Below are 27,541 nucleotides of genomic sequence, written 5' to 3' on the forward strand. Positions count from 1 at the left end.
TATGCCCCCTGTATTTGTCCTACGGTTCTGACTTGGTGTACAGGGAGAATACTGTAAGAATGGCCTATGTTCTGAATTCTGACGGTTTAAACTTCAAAAGTGCTAAACATATAGTTAGTTATATTAACTACGTCCGTCCTAGCTTGCTTTGGATCGGTGTCCCGAAATTGGGACAGTTTTTTACCAATATTCAATCATGTGACTAGAATTGACATTGTAAACAACAGCCAACTTTCCAGGACAAAGACAATTATTGTATGGGCAGGACGCTTAAATTATTGCTGATCTGACTGCAGTGTTCAATTTACAGTAGCTATTACAGCAAAAAAATACCATGCTATTGATTGAGGATAGTGCACAACAACACAACACTTATCAAGTGGTTTGATTACATTCACCTCTGAAGGTAAATCATGTACTTCCATTCAGTAGTCTTGCTCTGATTTGTCATCCTGAGGGTCCTCGAGATAAAATGTAGCATAGTTTTGTTTGATAAAATAATTGTTTATATCCTATCATGATCCATGTTGTATACAGCGTTTCTCATGAATTCCGACTCAACTTGCATCAAAACAATTGATGAAATATAAACACTATACAATGCTTTACCCAGTCAAGTTCGATTACTGTGCAATCCTCAGACACTCTAGAAGGCAACCAAACTTTGTTTCACCATTCTACATTAAGTATTGGCTACACAACACCTCTTTTAGCCCATGAAGGACAGACATTACGCACCAATAAGACAGGCGGTGTTCACTTGATTGACTGTATCTTGGTCCAATGACCACCGATCGTTTTGAAACATAACTAACTAGCCAATGAGCTGGGCTTTACATGAGTATGTGATGGCCCTTTATATGATAAAAGGCCATTGTGCTAAGCCCACGCGCAACGGGATTCATTCTCCATTGAAAATAAACTGGTCGAAGAGGAGTTTGCATTATGCATAGCTCAATTAGTTCTTCCCCATACTCTGTATAATATGTTTATTTGATGTATTGATGCAGGGCTCACCAGTAAAAAGGTTGATGCTCATCTCCGGCTAAAATAAAGGTTAAATCAAAGAAGTAATAGTAAACTTGAGTTCTAACTGATCTGGATCCTTCAGTCTGACCATTTGGCTGTCTCTGGCTCCACACTAACCCCGTCCGGACATCCAGATGTGTGAAGGTTAGTGTCTTTTATGTAGGGAAGCTAATGATCCATCATGTATGACATTGCTTGAAGTGTGTAAACTAAAAAAATGTATTACCATAATATTTTTGCATGTTCTCTATAGTTACATACTTGGGAATATATCAATTGACCAATTCAGACACTTGGGTATATTTGGGAAAACTCTTGAGGGACACCAGGGATAAAAAAATATTATGTAGAATAAGTCTGATGCAGACACACTGCCGCCATCTTCTGGACAACATCTAAATGACACCCATATTCCTAATGGCCTTCCTTTTGCGTTTCAAAAAAACGTGTTATTTTGTTTGTTTTATCTTGAACCATATCTAATGTGTTATTTATGTTACATTTCCACAAACTTGAAAGTTTTTCCTTTCAAATAGTATCAGAAATATGCATATCCTTGATTCAGGTCCTGAGCTACAGGCAGTTGATTTGGGTATGTAATTTTAGGTGGAAATTGAAAGGGTCCAATCCTTAATTAATGTCTTAATCAAAACTACAGATTGCCTCTTATCCACTTGTCGTCCCCTTATGCCATAGTGTGTACATCTCAATTGTCAGTAGAAACCACATTTGTTTAAGCAAATCAGCCATTTCAGCTATGTTTTTTTAAAGGCATAAAATGAGGTTGAATTAACTGTTTCGCTGCCAGACAAGGCTCCGCTGATAGCCAGGTGTAGTAAGGTGTTGGGACTGCTGTTGGGACAGTTTTTGGGCACCGTTTGTCTCCGTCATAGTTTAATTAATGTATTGTTTAGTGTTGTGCTGTGTAGTGTAGTGGCTTTGCTGGCATGCATCTAAAACTTTTTGGGGTAGTTTGCCCCACCGAGATTTACATGCTAAAATTGCCACTGCTACTTTGCCCAGTTATATTCAAGGTTAGAACTACCTTTCTATGGGTTCTGAAACTTCTAGACCTTATTTGCATTTTGATAACATATCAACAGTATTTAACTTTTTAATGTGTATAGTATTGCTTACTAGGTATTGTCCAATGAATTCTGTAACCTCACCCCCTTCAAATCAGGGTTGATTGGAAAAAGCTGTTCAAACGAGGACATGGTTTTATCATATCTTTGTACTCCCTGGCGAAGGCCACGCAGACAAAACGCGTTGCCGTTTTTCACCTTTGTTTCCCTTGAACATGTCATAGAAATGAAGGCATTTTAATTAATTATGTGAAGAGTGCCCTTGGTCCTCCTTTCTTTTTGATTACCAGTGTACCCTTCTACGAAAGTGCACCTTCTTGTCGACCAAAACCTACTATTGTGTGCCTTAGCAGTGCTTCCCTTCATTTTTTCTACAACATAGTACCATACTTGGCAACACTCTGAAGAAAGAAAATGTTGGTAATGCTTTTGGAATGACAGTAACAACCATAACAGTTTAACTGTTACATGCATACTTGGAAACAAAGGTCTATGTTATTATGTTCTGACTATGTTATTTATTGACATTGCCATCAAACAAAGAAAATGTATGGTATATCACCAGTCATTCTCTCTAGGCAAAAGTTATCCTACATGAACACATACTCCAAGACCCTTGGTCGATATTCGCTCTGATAAAATTTGGCCTAATTTACGCCATTGGTTACTTAAGGCCAAGAACGCAGCGATTTATATTTAGCTTATGACAGAATTTCACACTACTTCGCCTCATATAAACATTACTGAAATAGCTAAACATTTTGTTTAACTTAACTTCAGATGCATTGCCTACTTTGCTCATTTAAAAGATCACCGTTGTGGCCAGTTAAGAACAAATCTAATTTACAATGATGGCCTACACCAGCCAAACCTTGACGACGCTGGGCCAATTGTGCGCCACCCTATGGGACTCACAATCACGGCCAGTTGTGATGAAGCCTGGATTCAAACCAAGGTGTCTGTAGTGATGCCTCTAGCACTGAGATGCAGTGCCTTAGACCGCTGCGCCACTCGAGATGGTTTAGAAATGTTTGTGTCAGATGTAACCTGTTGAGAAATAACCTTTCCGATAGACTATATCAACGCTACACAGCGCATGCATTAGTACTCTTGTTCTTAAAACACATTATTGCAAAAACTATTGGCGTACTTGTACACTGTATCAAGCAAGCCTTAGGGTGACATTTCAAACCCTAGTTATTTAGATATACAAATCAGTGTAAATGCAATCTTCATAATGAAAACATTAACTTACCTTCATAATAATATAGATACCCTTTATCGAAGAACTATTAGCCTTGGTTTTTTCCTAAATTCGTCCGTAGATGCCATGTACCAAGTTCTGTGGAGATCGGTCATTCAGTGTCAGAGGAGTATCGAGTGTTTTTCCACAAAATTAAAAATAGCGAATAATTCATCATGGAGACCATTATGTGTTGTTGAGGCAAATTTGTTCCTTGTGAGGGGAGGGACCTATGTACTGAATTTCAGGACTTTAGGTCACATGGGGTGAGGGGCGTTTCCCTTTTCAATCGCTTGTTATAGCGCCACTATGTGGCCAATTGGCATGGCATTGCATGAGAGTACGTGGCCTTTACCATTATGCAACTTTACATCCTCCTAGGCCTTGTTATCTCAGCAACATTTGCATTGTAGTGTATTATAGTGTTTTATTGTATTTCTACACACCATATATTTCAGAAAGTAACAATACTTTTTTCACAGTCAGTCAGCCAGTGAAGTATGTTTTATCTACAGTAGGAGCAGAAAATATGTTGTCAGGCTGAAAGCTGAAGGTAAGTACAATGTCAAAGGTTAAAGTTTAAGATTGTTGCACTTCTATTGGCTTTCACCTCACACCCTGTCTATTCACATTAAGTCCTCTGTAATCAATGATACCGGACCCTGCCATTGAAATCACATCTGTACCATTGTTAAGGTAGAATTTCTGCATAATCCAGACATTGTCTTACATATACAGTGCCTTGCGAAAGTATTCGGCCCCCTTGAACTTTGCGACCTTTTGCCACATTTCAGGCTTCAAACATAAAGATATAAAACTGTATTTTTTTGTGAAGAGTCAACAACAAGTGGGACACAATCATGAAGTGGAACGACATTTATTGGATATTTCAAACTTTTTTAACAAATCAAAAACTGAAAAATTGGGCGTGCAAAATTATTCAGCCCCTTTACTTTCAGTGCAGCAAACTCTCTCCAGAAGTTCAGTGAGGATCTCTGAATGATCCAATGTTGACCTAAATGACTAATGATGATAAATACAATCTACCTGTGTGTAATCAAGTCTCCGTATAAATGCACCTGCACTGTGATAGTCTCAGAGGTCCGTTAAAAGCGTAGAGAGCATCATGAAGAACAAGGAACACACCAGGCAGGTCCGAGATACTGCTGTGAAGAAGTTTAAAGCCGGATTTGGATACAAAAAGATTTCCCAAGCTTTAAACATCCCAAGGAGCACTGTGCAAGCGATAATATTGAAATGGAAGGAGTATCAGACCACTGCAAATCTACCAAGACCTGGCCGTCCCTCTAAACTTTCAGCTCATACAAGGAGAAGACTGATCAGAGATGCAGCCAAGAGGCCCATGATCACTCTGGATGAACTGCAGAGATCTACAGCTGAGGTGGGAGACTCTGTCCATAGGACAACAATCAGTCGTATCTTGCACAAATCTGGCCTTTATGGAAGAGTGGCAAGAAGAAAGCCATTTCTTAAAGATATCCATAAAAAGTGTTGTTTAAAGTTTGCCACAAGCCACCTGGGAGACACACCAAACATGTGGAAGAAGGTGCTCTGGTCAGATGAAACCAAAATTGAACTTTTTGGCAACAATGCAAAACGTTATGTTTGGCGTAAAAGCAACACAGCTGAACACACCATCCCCACTGTCAAACATGGTGGTGGCAGCATCATGGTTTGGGCCTGCTTTTCTTCAGCAGGGACAGGGAAGATGGTTAAAATTGATGGGAAGATGGATGGAGCCAAATACAGGACCATTCTGGAAGAAAACCTGATGGAGTCTGCAAAAGACCTGAGACTGGGATGGAGATTTGTCTTCCAACAAGACAATGATCCAAAACATAAAGCAAAATCTACAATGGAATGGTTCAAAAATAAACATATCCAGGTGTTAGAATGGCCAAGTCAAAGTCCAGACCTGAATCCAATCGAGAATCTGTGGAAAGAACTGAAAACTGCTGTTCACAAATGCTCTCCATCCAACCTCACTGAGCTCGAGCTGTTTTGCAAGGAGGAATGGGAAAAATGTTCAGTCTCTCGATGTGCAAAACTGATAGAGACATACCCCAAGCGACTTACAGCTGTAATCGCAGCAAAAGGTGGCGCTACAAAGTATTAACTTAAGGGGGCTGAATAATTTTGCATGCCCAATTTCAGTTTTTGATTTGTTAAAAAAGTTTGAAATATCCAATAAATGTCGTTCCACTTCATGATTGTGTCCCACTTGTTGTTGATTCTTCACAAAAAAATACAGTTTTATATCTTTATGTTTGAAGCCTGAAATGTGGCAAAAGGTCGCAAAGTTCAAGGGGGCCGAATACTTTCGCAAGGCACTGTATATGTGAAAATAGGGCACATATTCTATACAATCAGAAATAGAAAAGATAAAGGATGGGGAGAATGAGAAAATACTCACAAAATATAAATACAATAAACAAGATAATAATCCTCCAACTCTAAGACCACACACACACATACTTTCTCAAACTCACTTTACACACACACACACACTTTCTCAAACTCACTTTACACACACACACACACACACACACACAGACACAGACACAAACACACACCACACTCTCCAGGGGACAGAATACTCCCGAGTTGCAGCAAGGGCGATGGAAGCTCATCAAGACAGGAAGCGTACATCACATTGATTATCAGCCAGGTGGGAAGCTTCAGATGTGTGGGACTAGGACAGTGGCTTGGTGTGTGTTTAGGGAGATTGATGCTTCACCCCAGGGGTGGGGAGGGGTCACCTCTGTGTGAAGGGGCTGGTTCTGCAGGGCAGGGGGTGAAGGGGGCAGGGGGGAAGGAGAGGGGTGAAGTTGTCGCTCAGTCACTCTGGGCAGGGTGGGTTGGAGCTGAGTCTCAGTGTGTTTCTCCATAGAGCATTCTCTCGCTCCCTTTTTCACTATCACTCCCTTCCTGGTCAGGACATTGTCTTCCAGTCAACCATCTTGCATCTACAGCTGAGGTAGAGAGAAATACATGTTATTAGTAAATGGATACCATTAACCTTGGAAACACACGTTATAACTATAACTACTGTTCCCTGAAGGTGGGAGACAAGGTTCAACACAACTATGGGCAGTTGCACTCTAGCGACTTCGATTGAAGAAAAAAAATCAGGCCAAAAATCTTGGGTGATCAAAAAACCTCACAGGTGATAAGCGTGATGCTCGGATTAATTCCTTCAATTCAGTACTGCATTTCACAGAGCCTAGGAACGGGCGGTGCGGGGCCAAACAGGTGTTGTACCTCATTTCCCTCCTTCATGGAACAGTAGTTATATTCATAACATTACGTTCCCTTTCAGTCAGTACTCGTGGTACAACACTACTCTGGGGAACTAGAATCCCGCCCCAAGCTGGCCCCAACGGATACCAAATGAAATGGCCCATGGCAGACCACCCAGACCCCCACCCCTCAAGATGCAGTAGTTGGGTATTGTGCACATGGGACACGCTGCCTAATGACCCTCTCCTGTCCTAGCTGTATACATGCTGTGGGCTACGCTGGGAGCAGTGACATCCAAGCAATAAAACCTCACAAATGTGAGTGGTGATGTTCGCCTCAGCACAAATATGCCCTACAGTCAACCCTTTAAATAATGTCCAAGACGCTGCCAGACACCTGGTGGAGTGGGCGCGAAACACCGCTATGTAACCCTTGGCCCTTTCTGGTATTTGCCAGGGAGATAGCCTCCACAATACAGTGGGAGAGACGCTTAGAGAGTGCCCTGCCGTGAGCTGGTAAAACAGAAAAAAAGCTGGTCACCTAACCGGAAATCCCAGGTCCGCTCAATGTACGTGCGCAAAGCTCGTACTGGACACAGGGCATGTGACCTCTGTTGCTCTTCAGAAGCAAAGGGAAATTGCTCAATCTAAAGACCTGTGGGACATAACCATGACTTTCAGGAAGAAGGCAGCATTCGGATGCAACGTCCCCTTACCGTTGCCAGGGGCGAACTGAGTACAGGAAGGGTATATGGGTGACGCGTGCAGGTCCCCAACACGTTTAGCTGAGGCCAAAGCCATGAGCTGAAATGTCATGTAGGAGAGAATCTTAAGATCCACCGACTCCAGAGTCTCAAAGGGCGCCTCCAAAACCATAGCCAAATCCCATGTTGGCACAATAGGTTTAGAGACCGCTCTGAAACAGCACACACCTTTAAGGAACCTAACAACCAGGGGTTGGGCCCCCAGTGTGGAGAATGCCCGACCCTGCTCGAAAAGCTCCTGTAGGAACACTAGGATGTCTCTCACAAAAAACTGAAAATGAACATGTCCTTTATCTTGGCACCAGAGCTCAAACGCCTGTCACTTATACACATACAGCCCTCTCATGGAGGGTGCCCTTGCAGACTGAATAGTCTGGGCCCGGCCCTCTCAACTAAATTATGTTGATTTGCTGATGCTCCAGTGCGTTCCGAAAGTAATCACACCCCTTAGAAAAATTGTAACATTTGTAAAAGATTAAAAAAACACACAAAAAAACACGTCTTGATTAGATAAGTATTCAACCCCCTAAGTCATTACATGTTAGAATCCCCTTTGGCAGAGATTACAGCTGTGAGTCTTTCTGGGTAAATCTCTAAGAGCCTTCCATACCTGTATTATGCCAGGTGAGGAAGGCCTCTGCATGGATATAAAAATTGTGATTCACATGTAAGTCTAACTCGAGACCCAGGAACAGAATGCACTGCAATGGGGTCCGACAGCTCTTTTTCTGGTTTACAATAAAACCTAGAGACTGAATATGGAACACTAGCCTGGATGTGTGCAACATCGCTTGTTCCCTTGACTCTGCTGCTATCAGCCAATCGTCCAGAGAGGCCAACACACTCAGCCCCTGGCCCCTCATGGGTGCCAGAGCTGCCTCCACTACCTTTAAAAAGGAACGAAGCGAGAGGGACAGACCACACAACAGGACCAAAAACCCGTAGGCTATTGCCTCATAATGGAACCTCCAACATTTCCTGTGACTGGGGTACATGGGCACATTAAAATATGCCTCTTTCAGGTTGATTGTGGTGATCCAATCGCCGGGACGCATGGACCATAACAGCTTCTGGTTTGTGAGCATCCTGAATGTGCAAACCCTGAGTTGCTTGTTTAGGGTACGAAGGTCTAGAATGGAACGTAGACCCTTCCCTTTTCAGAATATTGACTGTACAGTCGTTCGGGCCTCCAACAGAAGAACCATCCCTGAAGGATGCATTATGCAGAAATCGCTCCGCCATTTCCTGGGTGCAAAAATTTGCGATAGTTCACCTAATTTCAGTTTATGCGACAAGACACGGAAGACAACTGTCTGAATGTGGAGGAGGGACATGAATGATTGAAATCACATGTGGGATACACAATACTTTTTGGATGGCTAGTTTGGATGGCGCAAAGTTAGATAGTCTTGTGTTCCCAAAAATGTAGTTTTTAGTAGCGTGAACCGTTATTGCTCACACCGAGGGGAAGAGTGGGAAAATTCTACTAATGAATCTGAGCCTAACGCTTACACTTGTCAAAGTCGCGAGAGTCTGACTCCCCAAAGTTGTGTTGTACCGAGAGTGCTGACTGAAAGGGAACTGGTCTCCATCTCCCATCCTGTGGATAGCAATTAGGCAATTGAGTTATCTAGAAAAGTCCATTCAGTGATTGAATTTTCTTCTAATAGATCTTTCTAAGATGTTATACTTTGAGCACTCAGAGTAGTTCAAAACAGAATAACTTTATGACTCATGTGTCTGAGTGGAGAATGTTTTTTGGGATATATTGTAGATTACATCTCTCTCTCTCTCTCACTCTCCCTTCCCCCTAATAAAAATTAGGGCCCATTGTTATTTTTAAAAAGCCACCATGAGGATATTGTGTGATACCCGACAAAGGAATTCTGGAAACAGCAAAATAAATGTGTGTACTCTTTTCTATCACTCTTTATTTGCTAGTGGAATAAAATAACCATAATAACATATCTAGAATTGATACCTTGGTAAAACACAAGAAAATGCATTCTTTCACTTTCTTGTGGTAGAAGACAATGACAATGATCAGATGACTAACATGAACTAAATGCATTTACAGTAATTATGGGGAAATATTTTTGGAACTCTTTGAAAACATCCACTCATTGCTTAAAACATGTAATTGTATAATATAGACTGCTCACCTGCTCACAATGCTGCTGTAAGCTCTTAGGAGACAGGTTTGATCTCCTTCACCACCTCCTTAATCACCTGCACCATCACCTCCGCACACTTCACCGACGTCGCCTTCTCTGCCGCTGCCTCCGCTGGGCTGGCAACTGTCACAGCCATGGCAACAGCAACCTCCTCTTCCATGCTGTTAACGGGGGCATCTCGGATGGCAGCCCCAGCCTCTATTGAAACACATATTTGTTGCTCTTCCAGTGCTGTCTGGGGGCCATCCGATACGTGTCCCTGAACTGCGGCACTGTCGTCTTTCATGTTTGTTTCGACAACATCGGCAACAGTTGGAGCGGGGGTATCTGGTGTGGGTTCAGGGGTGGGGGTGTCTGGCGTTTGTTCAGGGTCTGTTGTGTCTTCTTTGGCCGGAGCTTCCTTTGTCTCTGGTGAGCTTACAATGGCATATTTTTCTACCACCTCCACCATGATTTCCTCCTCTGCCTCTTCAATGATCTCTGTTGCCTGTATGACCACCTGTGTGGTCTGTGGGACTACGACCTCTGCAGTTGTCCCCTCTGGCTGGGCTGGGGCTTCAGCAGTCTCTGTGGGGGCATCTGGGACTGGGGTCTCTTCTGTCACAATCGTTGCTTCTGACTTCTCTTCAGCTGTCTCTGGAGTGGGAACCTCTGCTATCACTTCCTGAACCACCGTTATTACCTCAGCTTGTTGAACCTCAAGTTGTAATTCCTTAACAACTTCCTGAACCTCTAATGCCTCAATGTTGCCCTCTACCTCTTTGATCTCCTCCTCTCCCTTTCCATCTGTCTCACTCTCTGTCTGTTCCACCTCTGTTACAACTTCAACCTCTACAACTTTCTCCACACTTACATTGACCTCCATTGCTTGCTTTAATTCCACTTCATGTTTAATTTCCTCTACTTTCTCTTTGAGAACATACTCCACCTCCTTGGTAACCTCTTCCATGATACTCTTTGTGATTTCAATTGTGACTGGAACGGTTTCAATGACCTGGACAGCCTCGTGGACTTCCTTTGGTGGTTTTTCACCCTCGGCTGGTGCCTCTGGAGTGGTAGACACCTCTGCTGGGTTTTCTGGTGCTGGTTCCTCAACTTGGACTACAGGTGTTTCAGCAATGACAGGTTTTTCCTCTGCTACTAGTTCAATCTCTTTCTCTATCGTTGCTACCGCCTGGACTGGTAGTGCATCTTCAGTTGTGATGGTAGCAGTGGCAGAGGCAGACGCTTTGGGTTCAAACTCTGCTTCAGACACTTTCTCCACAGCACTCTGGATAACCACCTGAGCAATGACCAAGCCCGTCTCCTCCATGGCCTCTGCCTCCTTTGTCTCTTCAGCCTCTGTAATGCCAACCTCAGTCACCTGCACTTGAATTTGGTCATCGCCAGCGGGCTCTGCAACTGTCACTGAGAGCTTTTCCACTGCCACAGCCTCTGTGACCTCCACCTTCTGTGTTTCCAAGGACTCGGACAGTGGGAAGACGAGGTACGTGGTCTCCTTTACAATGGCAAACTCTAACGCAGGGGCAACAATGGCTGCCTCGCACACTTCAGTGACTGTGGGCTGGTTGGCATCAGTTAGTGAAGTGACCATTTCTTGGGCAGCAGGCTCATTCACCTCCTCTACAGCAGCAATCTTTTTGGCAGCGGCCATCTCTTCTTTACTTTTGACCTCAATGACAGGTGCCTCAGAGCCATCCACAATGTTAGCGGCAATGGAGTCTTCGACAGTTGGTACAATGGGGTCCACAATGTTCTCATTCACCGCAGGGGCCTCAACAATTTCAACCTCCATCTTGATATTATTGATCGTGGCGACCTTTTCATCTTCATGCTCTTTACCCTCAGTGGCTATATCAGGATCTGGGATGTCTTCAATAGTTTTCTCTAGTGGCGGCTCCAGGAATATGCTTTCGACCTGCTCCACTTGAGCCTTGAATACTGGGTCTTCATTAGCGTCAGCCGCCTCAGTTGGTTCAGCCTTATCTTCTACTGGCATCTCAGCGGACAGACCATTGCTGATCTCAGGTAGACATTCCATGGTGGGAATTACAAGCTTCTCCACAGCCACCTTGGTGATCTCCTTGGTACCCAGGTCAGTGCAGATGGCAGAACCCTCGATTTCTTCATGCACCATCAAGACAACCTTTGATTTGGTTTCGGTGAACTTGATTGGCGGTGTGGGTTCTGGGATGGAAGCAGCCTCCTCCAGTTGGATCTCTATGATTTCCATAGAAGTCAGGCTTGGAAGATCATTGAGCAGCTCCACAGCCTCCTGCGGGACCTCCAAAGACTCTGTCTCAGGCTCATTGGGCAGAGGGGTGGTTTCGCTATACGTGACTGGGATCATCTCTTCAGTTACCTTGGAAACAGACAGCTCAGGCTCCTGGCAAGTGACTGTTTCTGGGATCTGCTCTAAAATGTTCTTGGCATCAGAATTTGCAGTCACCTCGGCAACAGACAACTCAGGTTCCTGCTCTTGGCATGGGACTGCCTCTAAGGTCTGTTCTGCAATGTCCTCTGCGATGGTGGTGTCAGCAGATTTGGGGGTGGCGGCACCCTCTTCTGGGATGTCACTCAGCTGATCATGTGGGATCTCCTGGAGGTTTTCCATGACAGCCGTGGCTGAGATCCAAGAGGGGGATCTCTCTTCAATTGACAATTGGACCTGAGTGATTGGTGCTGCTTCCTCAGAGTCCTTCGTCTCCACTGTCATTTCGGCTTCAGCCTCTTCTTTACTCTCGGCGTGCTCGTTGTCGTACTCTGAGAGAGGGACCACGGCTGGTGTGTCGGAATCTTCCTCGCCAGACCCCAGATCGGAGGAAAGCAGCTTCTTCTTTCTGCGTCCGGGAATGAGTTTCCTCAGAGAGAAGGAGGAATCTTCTTTGGGAATTTCACTGTCTGAGATTACCTGTTCACCACCAGATTCATCTGTCCTCTCCTCGTTTTTGGGCTTCTTTCTATGGGTGACAAGACGCTTGAGAGTATCCCATGTGGAGTCTCCTGCGGCGGGGCTAGTGGATGGTTCGGGGGATGACACTGTGTTTTCCTGATCTGCCTCTCCAGAGCTGCCAAAAGGAGAGACTGCTGTCTTAACCTGCTCTTCCCCAGTTGGTGGTGTCTCCTCTTCGATTTTGGTCTCCTCATCTTCAGAGTCAGAGGTCTTCCTGGTCCTCTTCTTGTTTCCCCCCATACACATCAGGGCCTCCCAGGAGAGTGAGGTGTCCATCTTCATCTTTTTGGGGTCCTCTGTGGTGCCATCCAGGTCCTCTGTGGTTTTGGCTTTTGGCTCCTCTTCAGGGAGTTCCGGCTCCTCTTTATTTTTCTCCACAAACACGGCACTGTCAGTGGAGAACAGGGTGGCCAACATGGCCTTCTCAACAGTTGCCTCGTCCTCGCTCTCAGAGGGCCTCTTGACTCGTTTCTTGGGTGTCACCAGCTTCTTGAAGGAGGACCAGGGCATGATACCTTCTTTCTTCTTCCCTTCGTCTAAGCTTGTTACCTCCTCATCAGCCTCTTGGCTGGGCTCAGCTTGGGTGGCTTCCACCCCGATGGCATGCTCACCAGACTCCTCTGGAGATGATGCCCCACTGTCAGGTTTCTGGACCTCTGCCGACTCTGTAGAGGACTGGAGCTGTTCAGCCGCCTGTTCCCCAGACTCGGTCAGCTTGGTCTCTGTATCTTTCTTGTCTTTCTTCTGTTTCTTGGTAGAGAGCTTCTTCAGGCCAGCGCCAGTAAACAGGTTTTTCAGTGGGCTACCCTGGGCCTTGACCTTCTTCTGGGATGAGAAAAGCTCAGTCTTGGTGGTGACCTCAACTAGGGCCTTGTCTGATTCCACAGCTTCTTCAACATTCTCCTCCGCTTGTTTGGCGTCATCAGTAACAGCAGCTTCTGAGGTTTCCATGGCAAATTCGGCTTGGATCTCCTCTTTGATCTCTTCCGCAGATACTTCAGGTGTCTCAGTTTCTGGTGTTGTCACTGGCTCCACCTCCTTCACCTCTTGCTCTGCTTCCTCCTCTCCCTCCTTTATCTTATCCTCAGCAGCTTTCTCTTTTGGTTCCTTCTCTTTGGCTCTTTTGATACTTGCCTTCTTGCGCTGATTGGAGAAGATTCCCTGTGTAAAGAACCTTCTGAAGGGGGACAGGGGGGCCTCCTGGCCACGTAGGGTAGTTGCAGCTGCAGCTGGGTCCGAGGGCTCTTTTTCTGCAGCCTCTCCATCCACAGTCTGAGATGGGGAATCCACTGGAGTTGCAGCTTCAGTTGTGGTTTCAGAGAAGTCAGCCTCAACAGTGGCGGTCTCTGGCTCAGCTGCCTTCCCCTCCTCTGCCGTGGCGGCTTCCTCCTTAGTTTCCTCAGACCCCTTAGTCCCTCCTTCCACTTCCTTGTCCATCAACTTCAGCATCTGCACCGGGTCAGTCTTCTCATTCTTGTCCTTCTTCAGAGTGAACTTGAAGCCGATGAAATTGAAGATCTTCTTGAAGCCCACCTCATTGGCCTCGCCTGGTTTCTCCTCAACAACCTTCTCTTCAGGCCTGGTGATGTTGTTGGCATCAGGAGACTCATTCTCCTCCTCCTCTCTGTTCACCTGAGAGGCCACCACAGCCTGGAGGGAGCCCATCGTCTCAAGAACCTCCTCCTTCTGAGACACGGACACGCCATCAACTGAAATGACAGAGATAAGTATTAATCTTTAGGTTGAGGTAATACACATTCCCACAAACAAAAACCAGCAGGCACTCTTTCTCTCACACAGGCACATAGGGTGGAACCAGACTAGAAACAAGACTGTCAGGGCAGAAGGAAAATGGGTAGAAAACAATCAAAAATATAAAACTGATATAATGTACAGTTGAAGTTGGAATTACATACACCTTAGTCAAATACATTTCAACTCAGTTTTTCACGATTCCTGACATTTAATCCTAGTAAAAATTCCTTGTTTTAGGTCAGTTAGGAACGCCACTTTATTTTAAGAATGTGAAATGTCAGAATAATAGTAGAGAATTATCTATTTCAACATTCCCAGTGGGTCAGAAGTTTACATACACTCAATTAGAATTTGGTAGCATTGCCTTTAAATTGTATAACTTGGGTCAAACATTTCAGGTAGCCTTGCACAAGTTTAAGTTTGGTGAATGTTGGCCCATTCCTCCTGACAGAGTTGGTGTAACTGAGTCAGGTTTGTAGGCCTCAATGCTCGCACACACACTTTCAATTCTGCCCACACATTTTCTATATTGTTGAGGTCAGGGCTTTGTGATGGCCTCTCCAATACCTTGACTTTTTGTCCTTAAGCCATTTTGCCACAACTTTGGAAGCATGCTTGGGGTCATTGTCCATTTGGAAGACGCATTTGCGACCAAGCTTTAACTTCCTGACTGATGTCTTGAGATGTTGCGTCAATATATCCACATAATTGTCCTGCATCGTGATGCCATCTATTTTGTGAAGTACACCAGTCCCTCCTGCAGCAAAGCACCCCCACAACATGATGCTGCCACACCTGTTCTTCACGGTTGGGATGGTGTTCTTCGGCTTGCAAGCCTCCCCTATTCCTCCAAACATAATGATGGTCATTATGGCCAAACAGTTCTATTTTTGTTTCATCAGACCAGAGGACATTTCTCACAAAAATATGATCTTTGTCCCCATGTGCAGTTGCAAACAGTAGTCTGGCTACTTATGGTGGTTTTGGAGCAGTGACTTCTTACTTGCTGAGCGGCCTTTCAGGTTAAGACGATATAGGACTCGTTTTACTGTGGATATACAGTGCATTGCGAAAGTATTCGGCCCCCTTGAACTTTGCGACCTTTTGCCACATTTCAGGCTTCAAACATAAAGATATAAAACTGTATTTTTTTGTGAAGAATCAACAACAAGTGGGACACAATCATGAAGTGGAACGACATTTATTGGATATTTCAAACTTTTTTAACAAATCAAAAACTGAAAAATTGGGCGTGCAAAATTATTCAGCCGCCTTAAGTTTGCTGCGATTACAGCTGTAAGTTGCTTGGGGTATGTCTCTATCAGTTTTGCACATCCAGAGACTGACATTTTTTCCCATTCCTCCTTGCAAAACAGCTCGAGCTCAGTGAGGTTGGATGGAGAGCATTTGTGAACAGCAGTTTTCAGTTCTTTCCACAGAATCTCGATTGGATTCAGGTCTGGACTTTGACTTGGCCATTCTAACACCTGGATATGTTTATTTTTGAACCATTCCATTGTAGATTTTGATTTATGTTTTGGATCATTGTTTTGTTGGAAGACAAATCTCCGTCCCAGTCTCAGGTCTTTTGCAGACTCCATCAGTTTTTCTTCCAGAATGGTCCTGTATTTGGCTCCATCCATCTTCCCATCAATTTTAACCATCTTCCCTGTCCCTGCTGAAGAAAAGCAGGCCCAAACCATGATGCTGTCACCACCATGTTTGACAGTGGGCATGGTGTGTTCAGGGTGATGAGCTGTGTTGCTTTTATGCCAAACATTACGTTTTGCATTGTTGCCAAAAAGTTCAATTTTGTTTTCATCTGAACAGAGCACCTTCTTCCACATGTTTGGTGTGTCTCCCAGATGGCTTGTGGCAAACTTTAAAATACACTTTTTATGGATATCTTTAAGAAATGGCTTTCTTCTTGCCACTCTTCCATAAAGGCCAGATTTGTGCAATATACGACTGATTGCTGTCCTATGGACAGAGTCTCCCACCTCAGCTGTAGATCTCTGCAGTTCATCCAGAGTGATCATAGGCCTCTTGGCTGCATCTCTGATCAGTCTTCTCCTTGTATGAGCTGAAAGTTTAGAGGGACGGCCAGGTCTTGGTAGATTTGCAGTGGTCTGATACTCCTTCCATTTCAATATTATCGCTTGCACAGTGCTCCTTGGGATTTTTAAAGCTTGGGAAATCTTTTTGTATCCAAATCCGGCTTTGAACTTCTTCACAACAGTATCTCGGACCTGCCTGGTGTGATCCTTGTTCTTCATGATGCTCTCTGCGCTTTTAACGGACCTCTGAGACTATCACAGTGCAGGTGCATTTATACGGAGACTTGATTACACACAGGTGGATTGTATTTAGCATTATTAGTCATTTAGGTCAACATTGGATCATTCAGAGATCCTCACTGAACTTCTGGAGAGAGTTTGCTGCACTGAAAGTAAAGGGGCTGAATAATTTTTCAGTTTTTGATTTGTTAATAAAGTTTGAAATATCCAATAAATGTCGTTCCACTTCATGATTGTGTCCCACTTGTTGTTGATTCTTCACAAAAAAATACAGTTTTATATCTTTATGTTTGAAGCCTGAAATGTGGCAAAAGTTCGCAAAGTTCAAGGGGGCCAAATACTTTTGCAAGGCACTATATATATATATATATATATATATATATTTCATAAAATGGCATTAGGACTTACCCGTCCAGAAGTACATCCTGTCCTTGCAGAAACAGCTCCTCAGTTCCTGTTTGAATCATAACACTCAAAGATTCCTCAAACAAAATATCTGTCTCACTTCCAATTTTTCACTTTCACTTTAGACTTGGACTTCGCTTTTCCTGATTTATTCGCCATGATATCTTTAATGAAATCGTTGAAAATACAACTTTCTGAAATACTGCTGCGCGTAACAAGCGTCACAGCAAGTCCTCTGATAGTCAAGGCGAGAATGGAGTTCCTTACGTGTGTACTTACAAACAAGGAATGGTGGTCCAAACCAAAACCATTACATACTGGCGTTTACCTCAGCTCATTGGCTATCTACCCAGCTAATTTCAAGAAGATCAGTGGTCATTGGGCAGAAATACAGTCAATCAATGAAGCTTCGCAAAAATTATTGGTGCGCAAGGAAGTAATTGCTCGTTGTCTTCAAATCAGTTCACTTCGGTCAATATTCCCCGCAAAAAAAAACAATGATGTTTGGCTGTGTTGCAAACATCCAGAGGAATGCACTGAAACCAACCATGACTAGATAAACGATTGTTTACGGTGTGTAATCATGTCGAATGCTCCGTAAAAAATTGATAGAGATGGATTTCACGGCACAAACGGTTTACAAAATGTTTAGATTTAGGCTATAAAAATGTATTTTATCAAAGAAAACGGCACTTCATTTGATCACTGGGACCCTCAGGAAGAGAAATAAGAGCAAGATATCAGAATGTAAGTCATCATTTTACCTTCAGATGTGAATGTGTAAAAACTGTCATGGCAGAAAATGTTTCTGTTGTTGATTGCTCTTCTCAAACAAAAGCATGGTATTTGTTCTCTGTAATAGCTATTTTAAATCGGAAAACATAGTTTGATTACCAAGATTCTAATCTTTTGAAGGATGTAAGACACTTGCATTTTCAAGAATGTTTAATGTTACGACGTTGTATTTTTAGTTGTCACTCTGAAATGTCCCCTGATGTTGATCCCTGTACAGGGATCGCAGCCATAATTAATTAATGCAGCCACAGTGTCTGATTTCAAAAAGGATTTACAGCGAAAGCACCACAAACGATTATGTTAGGTCACCACCAAGCCACAGAAAAACATTTTTCCAGCCAAAGAGAGGAGTCACAAAAAGCAGAAGTGGAGATAAAATGAATCACTAACATTTGATGAGCTTCATCAGATGACACTCATAGGACTTCATGTATGTTTTGTTTGATAAAGTTCATATTTATCTAAAAAAATCTGAGTTTACATTGGCACGTTACGTTCAGTAGTTCTAAAACATGCAGTGATTGTGCAGAGAGCCACATCAATTTACAGAAATACTCATAATAAACATTCATAAAGATTTGACTATTATACATGGAACTATAGATACACTTCTCCTTAATGCAACAGCTGTATCAGATTTCAAAAAAACTTTACGGAGAAAGCAAACCATGCAATAATCTGAGTACAGCCTTTAGACAACAAAGCAGCCAAAAAGATACCCACCATATTGGGTAGTCAATATTACTCAGAAATAGCATTTTAAATATTCACTTAATTTTGATAATCTTCATCAGAATGCACTCCCAGGAATCCCAGTTCCACCATAAATGTTTGATTTGTTCGATAATGTCCATCAGTTATGTCCAAATATTTTCTTTTGTTAGGGCGTTTGGTAAACAAATCCAAAAGCGCGATCATCGGACGAAAAAGTTCAAAAAGTTCCATTACAGCCCGTAGAAACATGCCAAACTAAGTATGGAATCAATCTTTAGGATGTTTTTAACATAAAACTTCATTAATGTTCCAACCGGACAATTCCTTTGTCTGTACAAATGAAGTGGAACGTAGCTACCTTTCACATGAGCGCACCAGACCGAGGTTGTGGCACTCTGCCAGACCACTCACTCAAAGAGCCCTTAAGTTCAACAGTAGTGTGGCGTACAGCAGGTCAGCCACGATGGGGAGACTCGTCGAGGCCTGGTAACAGATGGTGTATACATCAGGAGACGATGTCGCCATCCGCTGGACGTGCCAGGTCTATACGGGCTCTCCAGCCAGTACTAATTGGGGCTGATTGGGAGCTAGTGAGTAATCAAGGGCGGATTGCTCATCAGCTGTGCAAGGCCCATGAAGCTGCCGGAAGGGCAGCACACAGGAGGACTGGGGGAAGTGAGGTGACTTCCATGTGGTTGGATACGGTTCCCCGAGCTAAGACGAGGGAGTTGAGTTTGTGTGCCCGACAGGATACAGGAAGACCCGGAGCCCAGGAGAAGGTATCCCGGAGAGGGTCTCATGGGGGAGACCTGTTCATTTCTTTTTGATTTCTTATTTAATAAACACCCTTCAAACCGAGCTAATACTCTGTCTGTGTCTGATCTATGTAAACATCTTGACCAAACCCCCGGGTCTGCCACAGAAGGTACAAAGTTTGTGAAAACAAAAAACACAATGAACCCGAACTGACACTCGAATGGAGATATTCCAGTGGACGAGTTCGGCAGTATGTTGTGAGCATCTTGCTCACCAGACGAGGAACTTGCTCCAGTCAGTGGCCTGAGTGGAGACAAAACAGCGGAGGAAACCTTGATACGATTCCACCTATTCCGCTCCAGCCAATACCACAAGCCCACTCTCCCCAATTAAGGTGCCACCAACCTCCTGTGGTTGAATACTTGCTACGGGTTGCTAGCCTTCTAGGCAGAGTTCTTGTCTGTGTTCTTTTGCCCATCTTAATCTTTTATTTTTATTGGCCAGTCTGAGATATGGCATTTTCTTTGAACTCTGCTTAGAAGGCCAGCATCTCGGAGTAGCCTCTTCACTGTTGATGTTGAGACTGGTGTTTTGCGGGTACTATTTAATGTATCTGGCAGTTGAAGACTTGTGAGGCATCTGTTTCTCAAACTAAACACTAATGTACTTGTCCTCTTGCTCAGTTGTCCACCCGGGCCTCCCACTCCTCTTTCTATTCTGGTTAGAGCCAGTTTGCGATGTTCTGTGAAGAGAGTAGTACACAGCGTTGTACGATATCTTCAGTTTCTTGGCAATTGCTCGCATGGAAAAGCCTTCATTTCTCAGGACAAGAATAGACTGACGAGTTTCATAAGAAACGTCTTTTTTTTTAGTCTGAACCCACAGACGCTGATGACCGAGATACTCAACTCGTCTAAAGAATGCCTGTTTTATTTCTTCTTTAACCAGCACAAGTTTTCATCTGTGCTAACACAATTGCAAAAGGGTTTTCTAATGATCAATTAGCCTTTTAAAATGAGTAACTTGGATTAGCTCACACAAGGTGCCATTGGAACACAGGAGCGATGGTTGCTGATAATGGGCCTCTGTACGCCGTTTCCAGCTACAATAGTCATTTTCAAAATTAACAATGTCCACACTATTTCTGATCAATTTGATGTTATTTTAGTGGATAAAAAATGACGCTTTTCTTTCAAAAGCAAGGACATTTCTAACTGACCCCAAACATTTGAACGGTAGTGTATACAGTCGTGGCCAAAAGTTTTGAGAATGACACAAATATTAATTTTCACAAAGTCTGCTGCCTCAGTTTGTATGATGGCAATTTGCATATACTCCAGAATGTTATGAAAAGTGATCAGATGAATTGCAATTCATTGCAAAGTCCCTCTTTGCCATGCAAATTAACTGAATCCCCCCAAAACATTTCCACTGCATTTCAGCCCTGCCGCAAAAGGACCAGCTGACATCATGTCAGTGATACTCTCGTTAACACAGGTGTGAGTGTTTACGAGGACAAGGCTGGAGATCACTCTGTCATACTGATTGAGTTCAAATAACAGACTGGAAACTTCAAAAGGAGGGTGGTGCTTGTAATCATTGTTCTTCCTCTGCCACCATGTTTACCTGCAAGGAAACACGTACCGTCATCATTGCTTTGCAAAAAAAAGGCTTCACAGGCAAGGATATTGCTGCCAGTAAGATTGCACCTAAATCAACCATTTATCGGATCATCAAGAACTTCAAGGAGAGCGGTTCAATTGTTGTGAAGAAGGCTTCAGGGCACCCAAGAAAGTCCAGCAAGCGCCAGGACCGTCTCCTAAAGTTGATTCAGCTGCGGGATCGGGGCACCACCAGTACAGAGCTTGCTCAGGAATGGCAGCAGGCAGGTGTGAGTGCATCTGCACACACAGTGAGGTGAAGACTTTTGGAGGATGGCCTGGTGTCAAAAAGGGCAGCAAAGAAGCCACTTCTCTCCAGGAAAAACATCAGGGACAGACTGATATTCTGCAAAACGTACAGGGATTGGACTGGGGTAAAGTCATTTTCTCTGATGAATCCCCTTTCCGATTGTTTGGGGCATCCGGAAAAAAGCTTGTCCGGAGAAGACAAGGTGAACGCTACCATCAGTCCTGTGTCATGCCATCCTGAGACCATTCATGTGTGGGGTTGCTTCTTAGCCAAGGGAGTGGGCTCACTCACAAGTTTGTCTAAGAACACAGACATGAATAAAGAATGGTACAAACACATCCTCCGAGAGCAACTTCTCCCAACCATCCAGGAACAGTTTGGTGATGAACAATGCCTTTTCCAGCATGATGGGGCTCCTTGCCATAAGGCAAATGTGATAACTAAGTGGCTCGGGGAACAAAACATTGATATTTTGGGTCCATGGCTAGGAAACTCCCCAGACCTTAATCCCATTGAGAACTTATGGTCAATCCTCAAGAGGCGGGTGTACAAACAAAACCCCACAAATTCTGACAAACTCCAAGCATTGATTATGCAAGAATGGGCTGCCATCAGTCAAGATGTGGTCCAGAAGTTAATTGACAGCATGCCAGGGCAGATTGCAGAGGTCTTGAAAACGGGTCAACCCTGCAAATATTGACTCTTTGCATCAACTTCATGTAATTGTCAATAAAAGTTTTAGACACATATGAAATGCTTGTAATTATACTTCAGTATTCCAAAGTAACATCTGAAGCAGCAAACTTTTGGCCATCACTGTGTGTATGTATATATTGTGGCAAAGAAGGGGGTCGAGTGATAAATGGCAGATATGTGAGAGCAGAACTAATAAACGGGCTCTTCCCGATCACTAAAATGGCCACCCCGATCAGAACTACAGATCACAAAATGGCTGACTGGCTGACTACAAATCCCAGAAGCAAGGGGAACCCTCAGAAGGTGGGGCCGGCTCACAGATAAAGGGTCAAGACAAACCAGGAAGAGAGAGAGAGGACTGGAAGGATCTGTGAACCATAGAGAAAGAGACAATATATATTGGCTGGATTTACCGTGTATGAGCTTTACCGTGTATGAGCTGTTTTGGATTTACCTGTTGGCATTTGGACCTGGACCCTCCGAGAACCCGATTCGTGTACCGAACCCTGCTATCCTTGACCTTGCCTGCGGCGTGGGTGGACCGGGATGGAGAAACAAACACACACTGTTCGGGAAAACTCTCATTCTGGGGTGATTTTGGTGACAGTTTCCCACTTAATTTGTGACAAACACTCCTAACCTTGAAGAGGTTTGTCACACGTGGTGGAGAATGCGGGCAATGGACTAACCATACCTCTGGTTAGGAAGAAGAAAAAAAATGTTTAGTTAGCACTCCAAAGGGGAGTTTTTTTGTTGTGGCTTTGTTTGGTTAGGACAGTTTATCAGGAAAATGAGTATGGAGGGAGCCATACAGGCCCTGTTACAAGCGGTGTCCGCCCAACAAGAGGCAACTAGAGCTCAACAAATAGCTCATCAGGATGCAATGCGAGTGTATCAGGACACGTTACAGGTCCAACATCGCACCAACCAGCTGTTCAGTGAAGAGCAAGAGAGAAATACCCGGAAGTTAAGAGAAGGCCTAAAGGAGCTAGCAGACCAAATTGGGGCTCAGTTACCAGCTGCAAATAGCCAGAGGCAGGCCAATCATTTTCTTTAAAAAATGACAAAGCAGGATGATGTGGAAGCATATCTTGCCACCTTTGAAAAGACGTCAGAGAGGGAGAAGTGAAAGAAGAATGGGCAGGACTTCTGGCACCATACCTGTCAGGGGATGCTCAAAAGGCGTATTTTGACCTGGAGTTGAAAGATGCACAGGATTATGATAAACTAAAGTGAGAGATTCTGACTAGACTGGGAGTGACCGATACCGTGAGGGCACACCGCTTCCACCAGAGTTCCTACTGACCTGGCCAACCCCCGAATACAGATGTATACTTGATTCACCTGGCACGGAAATGGTTGCGACCGGAGATCCGTTCATCCGCCGAGATCGTCGAGGCCATCGTACTCGACCAGTTTCAGCGAGGTCTACCCCAAGAAGTGCAACGATGGGTTGGCCAGAACGAGGTACTTTCTGGCGACCATCTCGTGGGCCTTGTTGAACGGTACTGTACGGCAGGAACAGCTGAGCAGACACAGGAGGAAAGATTCCCATTCCCCGGGCCTGGACAAACCAGCGGACAGGGTAAGACTGTCACTAAGGCCCCCCCCCCCCCCCCCCCCGCCCTACAAAAGAAGAGCCAATGCAATGTAACCTCGGTGAAAAAGATGATATATGGTATGCATGTCCTGTGGTAACCACTGTACTTGAAAAATCAAGAAACAAACATATGTTCAGGGTGAAGGTTGAAGGGAAAGAGGTGGAAGCACTGCTGTATTCCGGCAGTATGCTAACCCTGGTCGTTGCAAACCTAGTGCCGACTCATAAACTGGATACAAGTCAGGATATCAGTGTTACATGCATTCATGGAGATACCCATCTGTACCCCACAGCCTTAGTGAGCATACAAACAGAGGACGGTCTGCTGGATTATGAGGTCGGCGTAGTCCCAAAGATACCATATGATGTAATATTGGGTAGATACTTTGCGAAGTTAGGCCAAAATGGCATATTTGAATCCTACAGACGAAGAACCATATATGTGACAATTTTTCCATTTTAAGATAATCAGTTATTTTTATATTATTAATTATGTGTACCACATTAGGTGTTTTATGGTTGACATAATTCACCATACCCATATCTTCCAACAACAATTTATATTTTTTGTTATTTCAAAAAATACTTTTGTTATTGCCGTTTTAATTTTTAGAATGTGGATGAACAGGATAACTCCAGTGATGATTTCAGTTTGTGGAAGAACGGTATATGTGACATTTTGCATGACTCTTGTAAGATATCCTTTTTTAACACCTGATATGATGTTTTAAGTACTTTCAAGTACAGATGCCCTTCATGTAAATAACTTAAATGCAATATGAAGTTAATTCATTTGTATGGAGGTTCATTTAAAGGTGGTCTATCAACTTTAGCACTGATGACTTTTCTTAAAAGTTGAGTCATGAAATCTTAGTCTCATTTAAAATGAAGCCCTCAATGTAGAAAACACCTACTATACATTTAATTTCATACAATAGGGCTGACATGTCTTCTGAAATGTATTCAGATTCAACATACTATACAGGTTCAGGGGATCATAAACTCACAGAAAAAAACTGTTAATTATGTAGCTTGGTTTAACAACAAATGATTCACTCTGCAGTGATTTATAAAAAGAGCGTGCAGCAGCTGGCAAGTCGTTGATCATGGTCATCAGATCTTGGTACTTGTTTTTTTTTTTGATGGGCAGAGGAATCTCATATGCTCTAGGGTAGAGGCTTGCAAAATAGGGAGGTTGAGGTATAGCTCCTTGTTTTGGTTTGGAGATCAGCCACGATTTCAATCCCTCAAGTAGACTGTGGCTCTGTCTGGCGTACAGATTCCAAGGATTCTCAACTGAAATTAGAACAGAAACATTTTAAGTTCCTAATAAATATAATAAATAAATAAATAAATAAAATAAATAAATAATAAATAAATAAATATAAATATCCTAATGCTTGACTGTGAAAGTTGTTTATTCATGTCTGACATGAATAAACAACTTTCACAGTAAAGCATTAGGATATTTTATTGTTAGAACAACATGTTGCATGTTGATGGGATGTTAGTAAACTATTCTCTGTTCAATACCTGTGACTTTTAACCACCTCACTGACGTGATCTGTAGTCCAGCTGGTCGCTTGAGGACAGAATCTGGGAGGTGCCTGAAGTCTTCACATTGCATCCTCATCACCTTGAATGGTTTTGCTGGTTGTGCTTCAAGTATCATCTTTGAAACATCATCAGGTGGTGGCAAAAGATCGATCACAAGGAAGAAAAGAATGACCAGAGACCATGAATTTCTGCTCAACTTGGGTAAAGTAACCCATAGAGACGAGCATCGACAATAGATTGAGCATCCGGCAGTTGTTATTATGCCCACAGCATCAGTCACTGAAGATGATAAATTTGCGCACCTCTGGTTTGGTGAGTGGTGTGAATTTTGTCTTCACCCAGTTCAATATGCAGCTTGCCACTTCAATGGACCCTCGGTGTGCAATCCCTGCAGGATACAGTGTAACGTTACATATAACTAGCTAGCTACTCTAGCCATGTCGAATCATCCGGTAGATGGAGAAAAAGTAGCTAGCTATGTTTCTTCTATAATCTAGCAATAACATTTGTAACGATAATGTATAAGTTAGTAGCCAAAGAGCTTTAGCTAATATGTTTTCTATATAGTTACAAATTAGACAACCCAGAACATACATGTTAGTTACTGTACTCTATATCTAGCTAGCTTGATTTTTTTTTTTTTTACCCTTACGATTTGTATAGGGTTTTCCCGCATCCCGTAAGATCTTCCTTTGCCTGTCTTTCCATTCTTTTAGTTTTGTTTTACGTTTCTTTCCTACATTTCGGCGATTTTCATCAGCAACAGAAAAGTTGTGCGTTTGTCCGTCTATTCTGAGTGGTGCGCATAAACGGTAATTCCACGAGAGCCTATCTTTAAATTTAAAATGATTGTTAATTAGCACGTGGAAAGCTTGTGAAATGGTTCACTATAGAAAAAGGGGGTCCAATAATGATTTGATGTATCTTTTTTTTATTTTTATGTCACATATATAGTTCTTCGTCTGTAGGATTCATTTGAGAAGTCAACAACCCTGACCAAGCAAGAAGAAGCATGGGGCCTTTAACCAAAGCCAAGAAAATAGGTCTCCCAGGGGCCAACGTCACAGGTACTAGTAGGGGAGGATGAGGATGAAGTGGTAGACCTCGTTGATAATGAACTGCCGGTACTAGTGGGGCTGGGGTCGATCTGAATCCAGAGGACAACTATCTAGAACCAGCTGATCTGGCAGGGTCCTTGACTAATTTCGGGACGGCCCAAAACCAGGATCCAACCCTGCAACAAGCCTGTGCAGGTCGTAGATGGTACTCCCATAAATGATGGGATGATGCCTAATAGTTTTCCCCACTTCATCATGAAAAAGGGTTTGGTGTACAGAGTCTCAAAAATAGGGGTTGATGTGGTGGAACAGTTGTTGGTCCCCACCCGGTACCGTAGGACAGTACTGGATCTAGCTCATGGGCACATTCAGGGTGGACACCTTGGTATCGATTAAACCCGAGTCCGGATTGTAAGGAGGTTTTACTGGCCAAGAATTCAGGCTGAAGTGGCTCGCCATTGTGGAGAGTGCCTGGAATGCCAGTTAACAGCTCCCCGACTCGCTGTTAGATCCCCGTTAGTGCCACTCCACATAATCGAAACGCCATTTGAGAGGATAGTGATGGATATAGTGGGCCCACTACCCAAATCCCGCCAGAGGGCACCAATACATTCTAGTAATTTTAGTTTATGCCACTCGCTACCCAGAAGCCATTCCCCTTCGGACAATGGCTTCCAAAAATAAGAAGATCCTTACTGACCATGGGACCCCCTTTATGTCCCGCCTTATGGCTTACCTTTGTAAATTGTGGCAGGTGAAACAGTTGAGGACATCGGTTTACCGCTGTACAGCTAACCGATCGCTGCAGCTGTACATAGTCTATCGGTAAATAGCCCACCCAATTTTACCTACCTCATCCCCATACTGTTTACTTTTATTTACTTTTCTGCTCTTTTGCACACCAATATCTCTACCTGTACATGACCATCTGATCATTTATCACTCCAGTGTTAATCTGCAAAATTGTAATTATTCGCCTACCTCCTCATGCCTTTTGCACACAATGTATATAAACTATTTTTTTTCTCTCTGTGTTACTGACTTTTTAATTGTTTACTCCATGTGTAACTCTGTGTTGTCTGTTCACACTGCTATGCTTTATCTTGGTCAGGTCGCAGTTGCAAATGAGAACTTGTTCTCAACTAGCCTACCTGGTTAAATAAAGATGAAATGAAAAAATAAAAAATTACCATCCTCAGACAGACGGGCTGGTTGAGAGATTCAACCACCCTGAAGTCAATGCTCAGGAAGGTAATCGATAAGGATGGGAAAAACTGGGATTGCATGTTGCCGTATCTGATGTTTGCCATTAGAGAGGTTGCTGAGCACTCTCTTTCTCTGGTCCAGCACGTGTGTCTGTTAGTCTGAGGGGAGAAAATGGGCTACACACATATTTCAACAGATGGCCCTGACTGACATACATGTTATGTAAGGACCACCCCCACCTCCTCCTCCCTCCCTTACTGTCTTTTTCAACTGTTCTGAATAA

General features: G+C 43.5%; 1 protein-coding gene across 1 annotated transcript in view; it reads right to left on the reverse strand.

Annotated features, from left to right (window-relative positions):
* Positions 1 to 3,767: 3,767 nt before the first annotated feature.
* The window catches only part of LOC110529893 (uncharacterized), a 58,618-nt gene continuing 34,844 nt past the window's right edge, over positions 3,768 to 27,541 (reverse strand). The window contains exons 3-4 of the mRNA XM_021612549.3: positions 9,544 to 14,217; positions 3,768 to 6,350 (exon numbers count right to left, since the gene is read on the reverse strand). Of these exons, the coding sequence (XP_021468224.2) occupies positions 9,569 to 14,217 (4,649 nt within the window). The 3' untranslated portion in view covers positions 3,768 to 6,350; positions 9,544 to 9,568. The remainder of the gene's footprint in view (positions 6,351 to 9,543; positions 14,218 to 27,541) is intronic.

The sequence above is a fragment of the Oncorhynchus mykiss genome, chromosome 8 (genome assembly GCF_057628025.1).
Source record: "Oncorhynchus mykiss isolate SJ-2025 chromosome 8, ASM5762802v1, whole genome shotgun sequence".
NCBI lineage: Eukaryota > Metazoa > Chordata > Actinopteri > Salmoniformes > Salmonidae > Oncorhynchus > Oncorhynchus mykiss.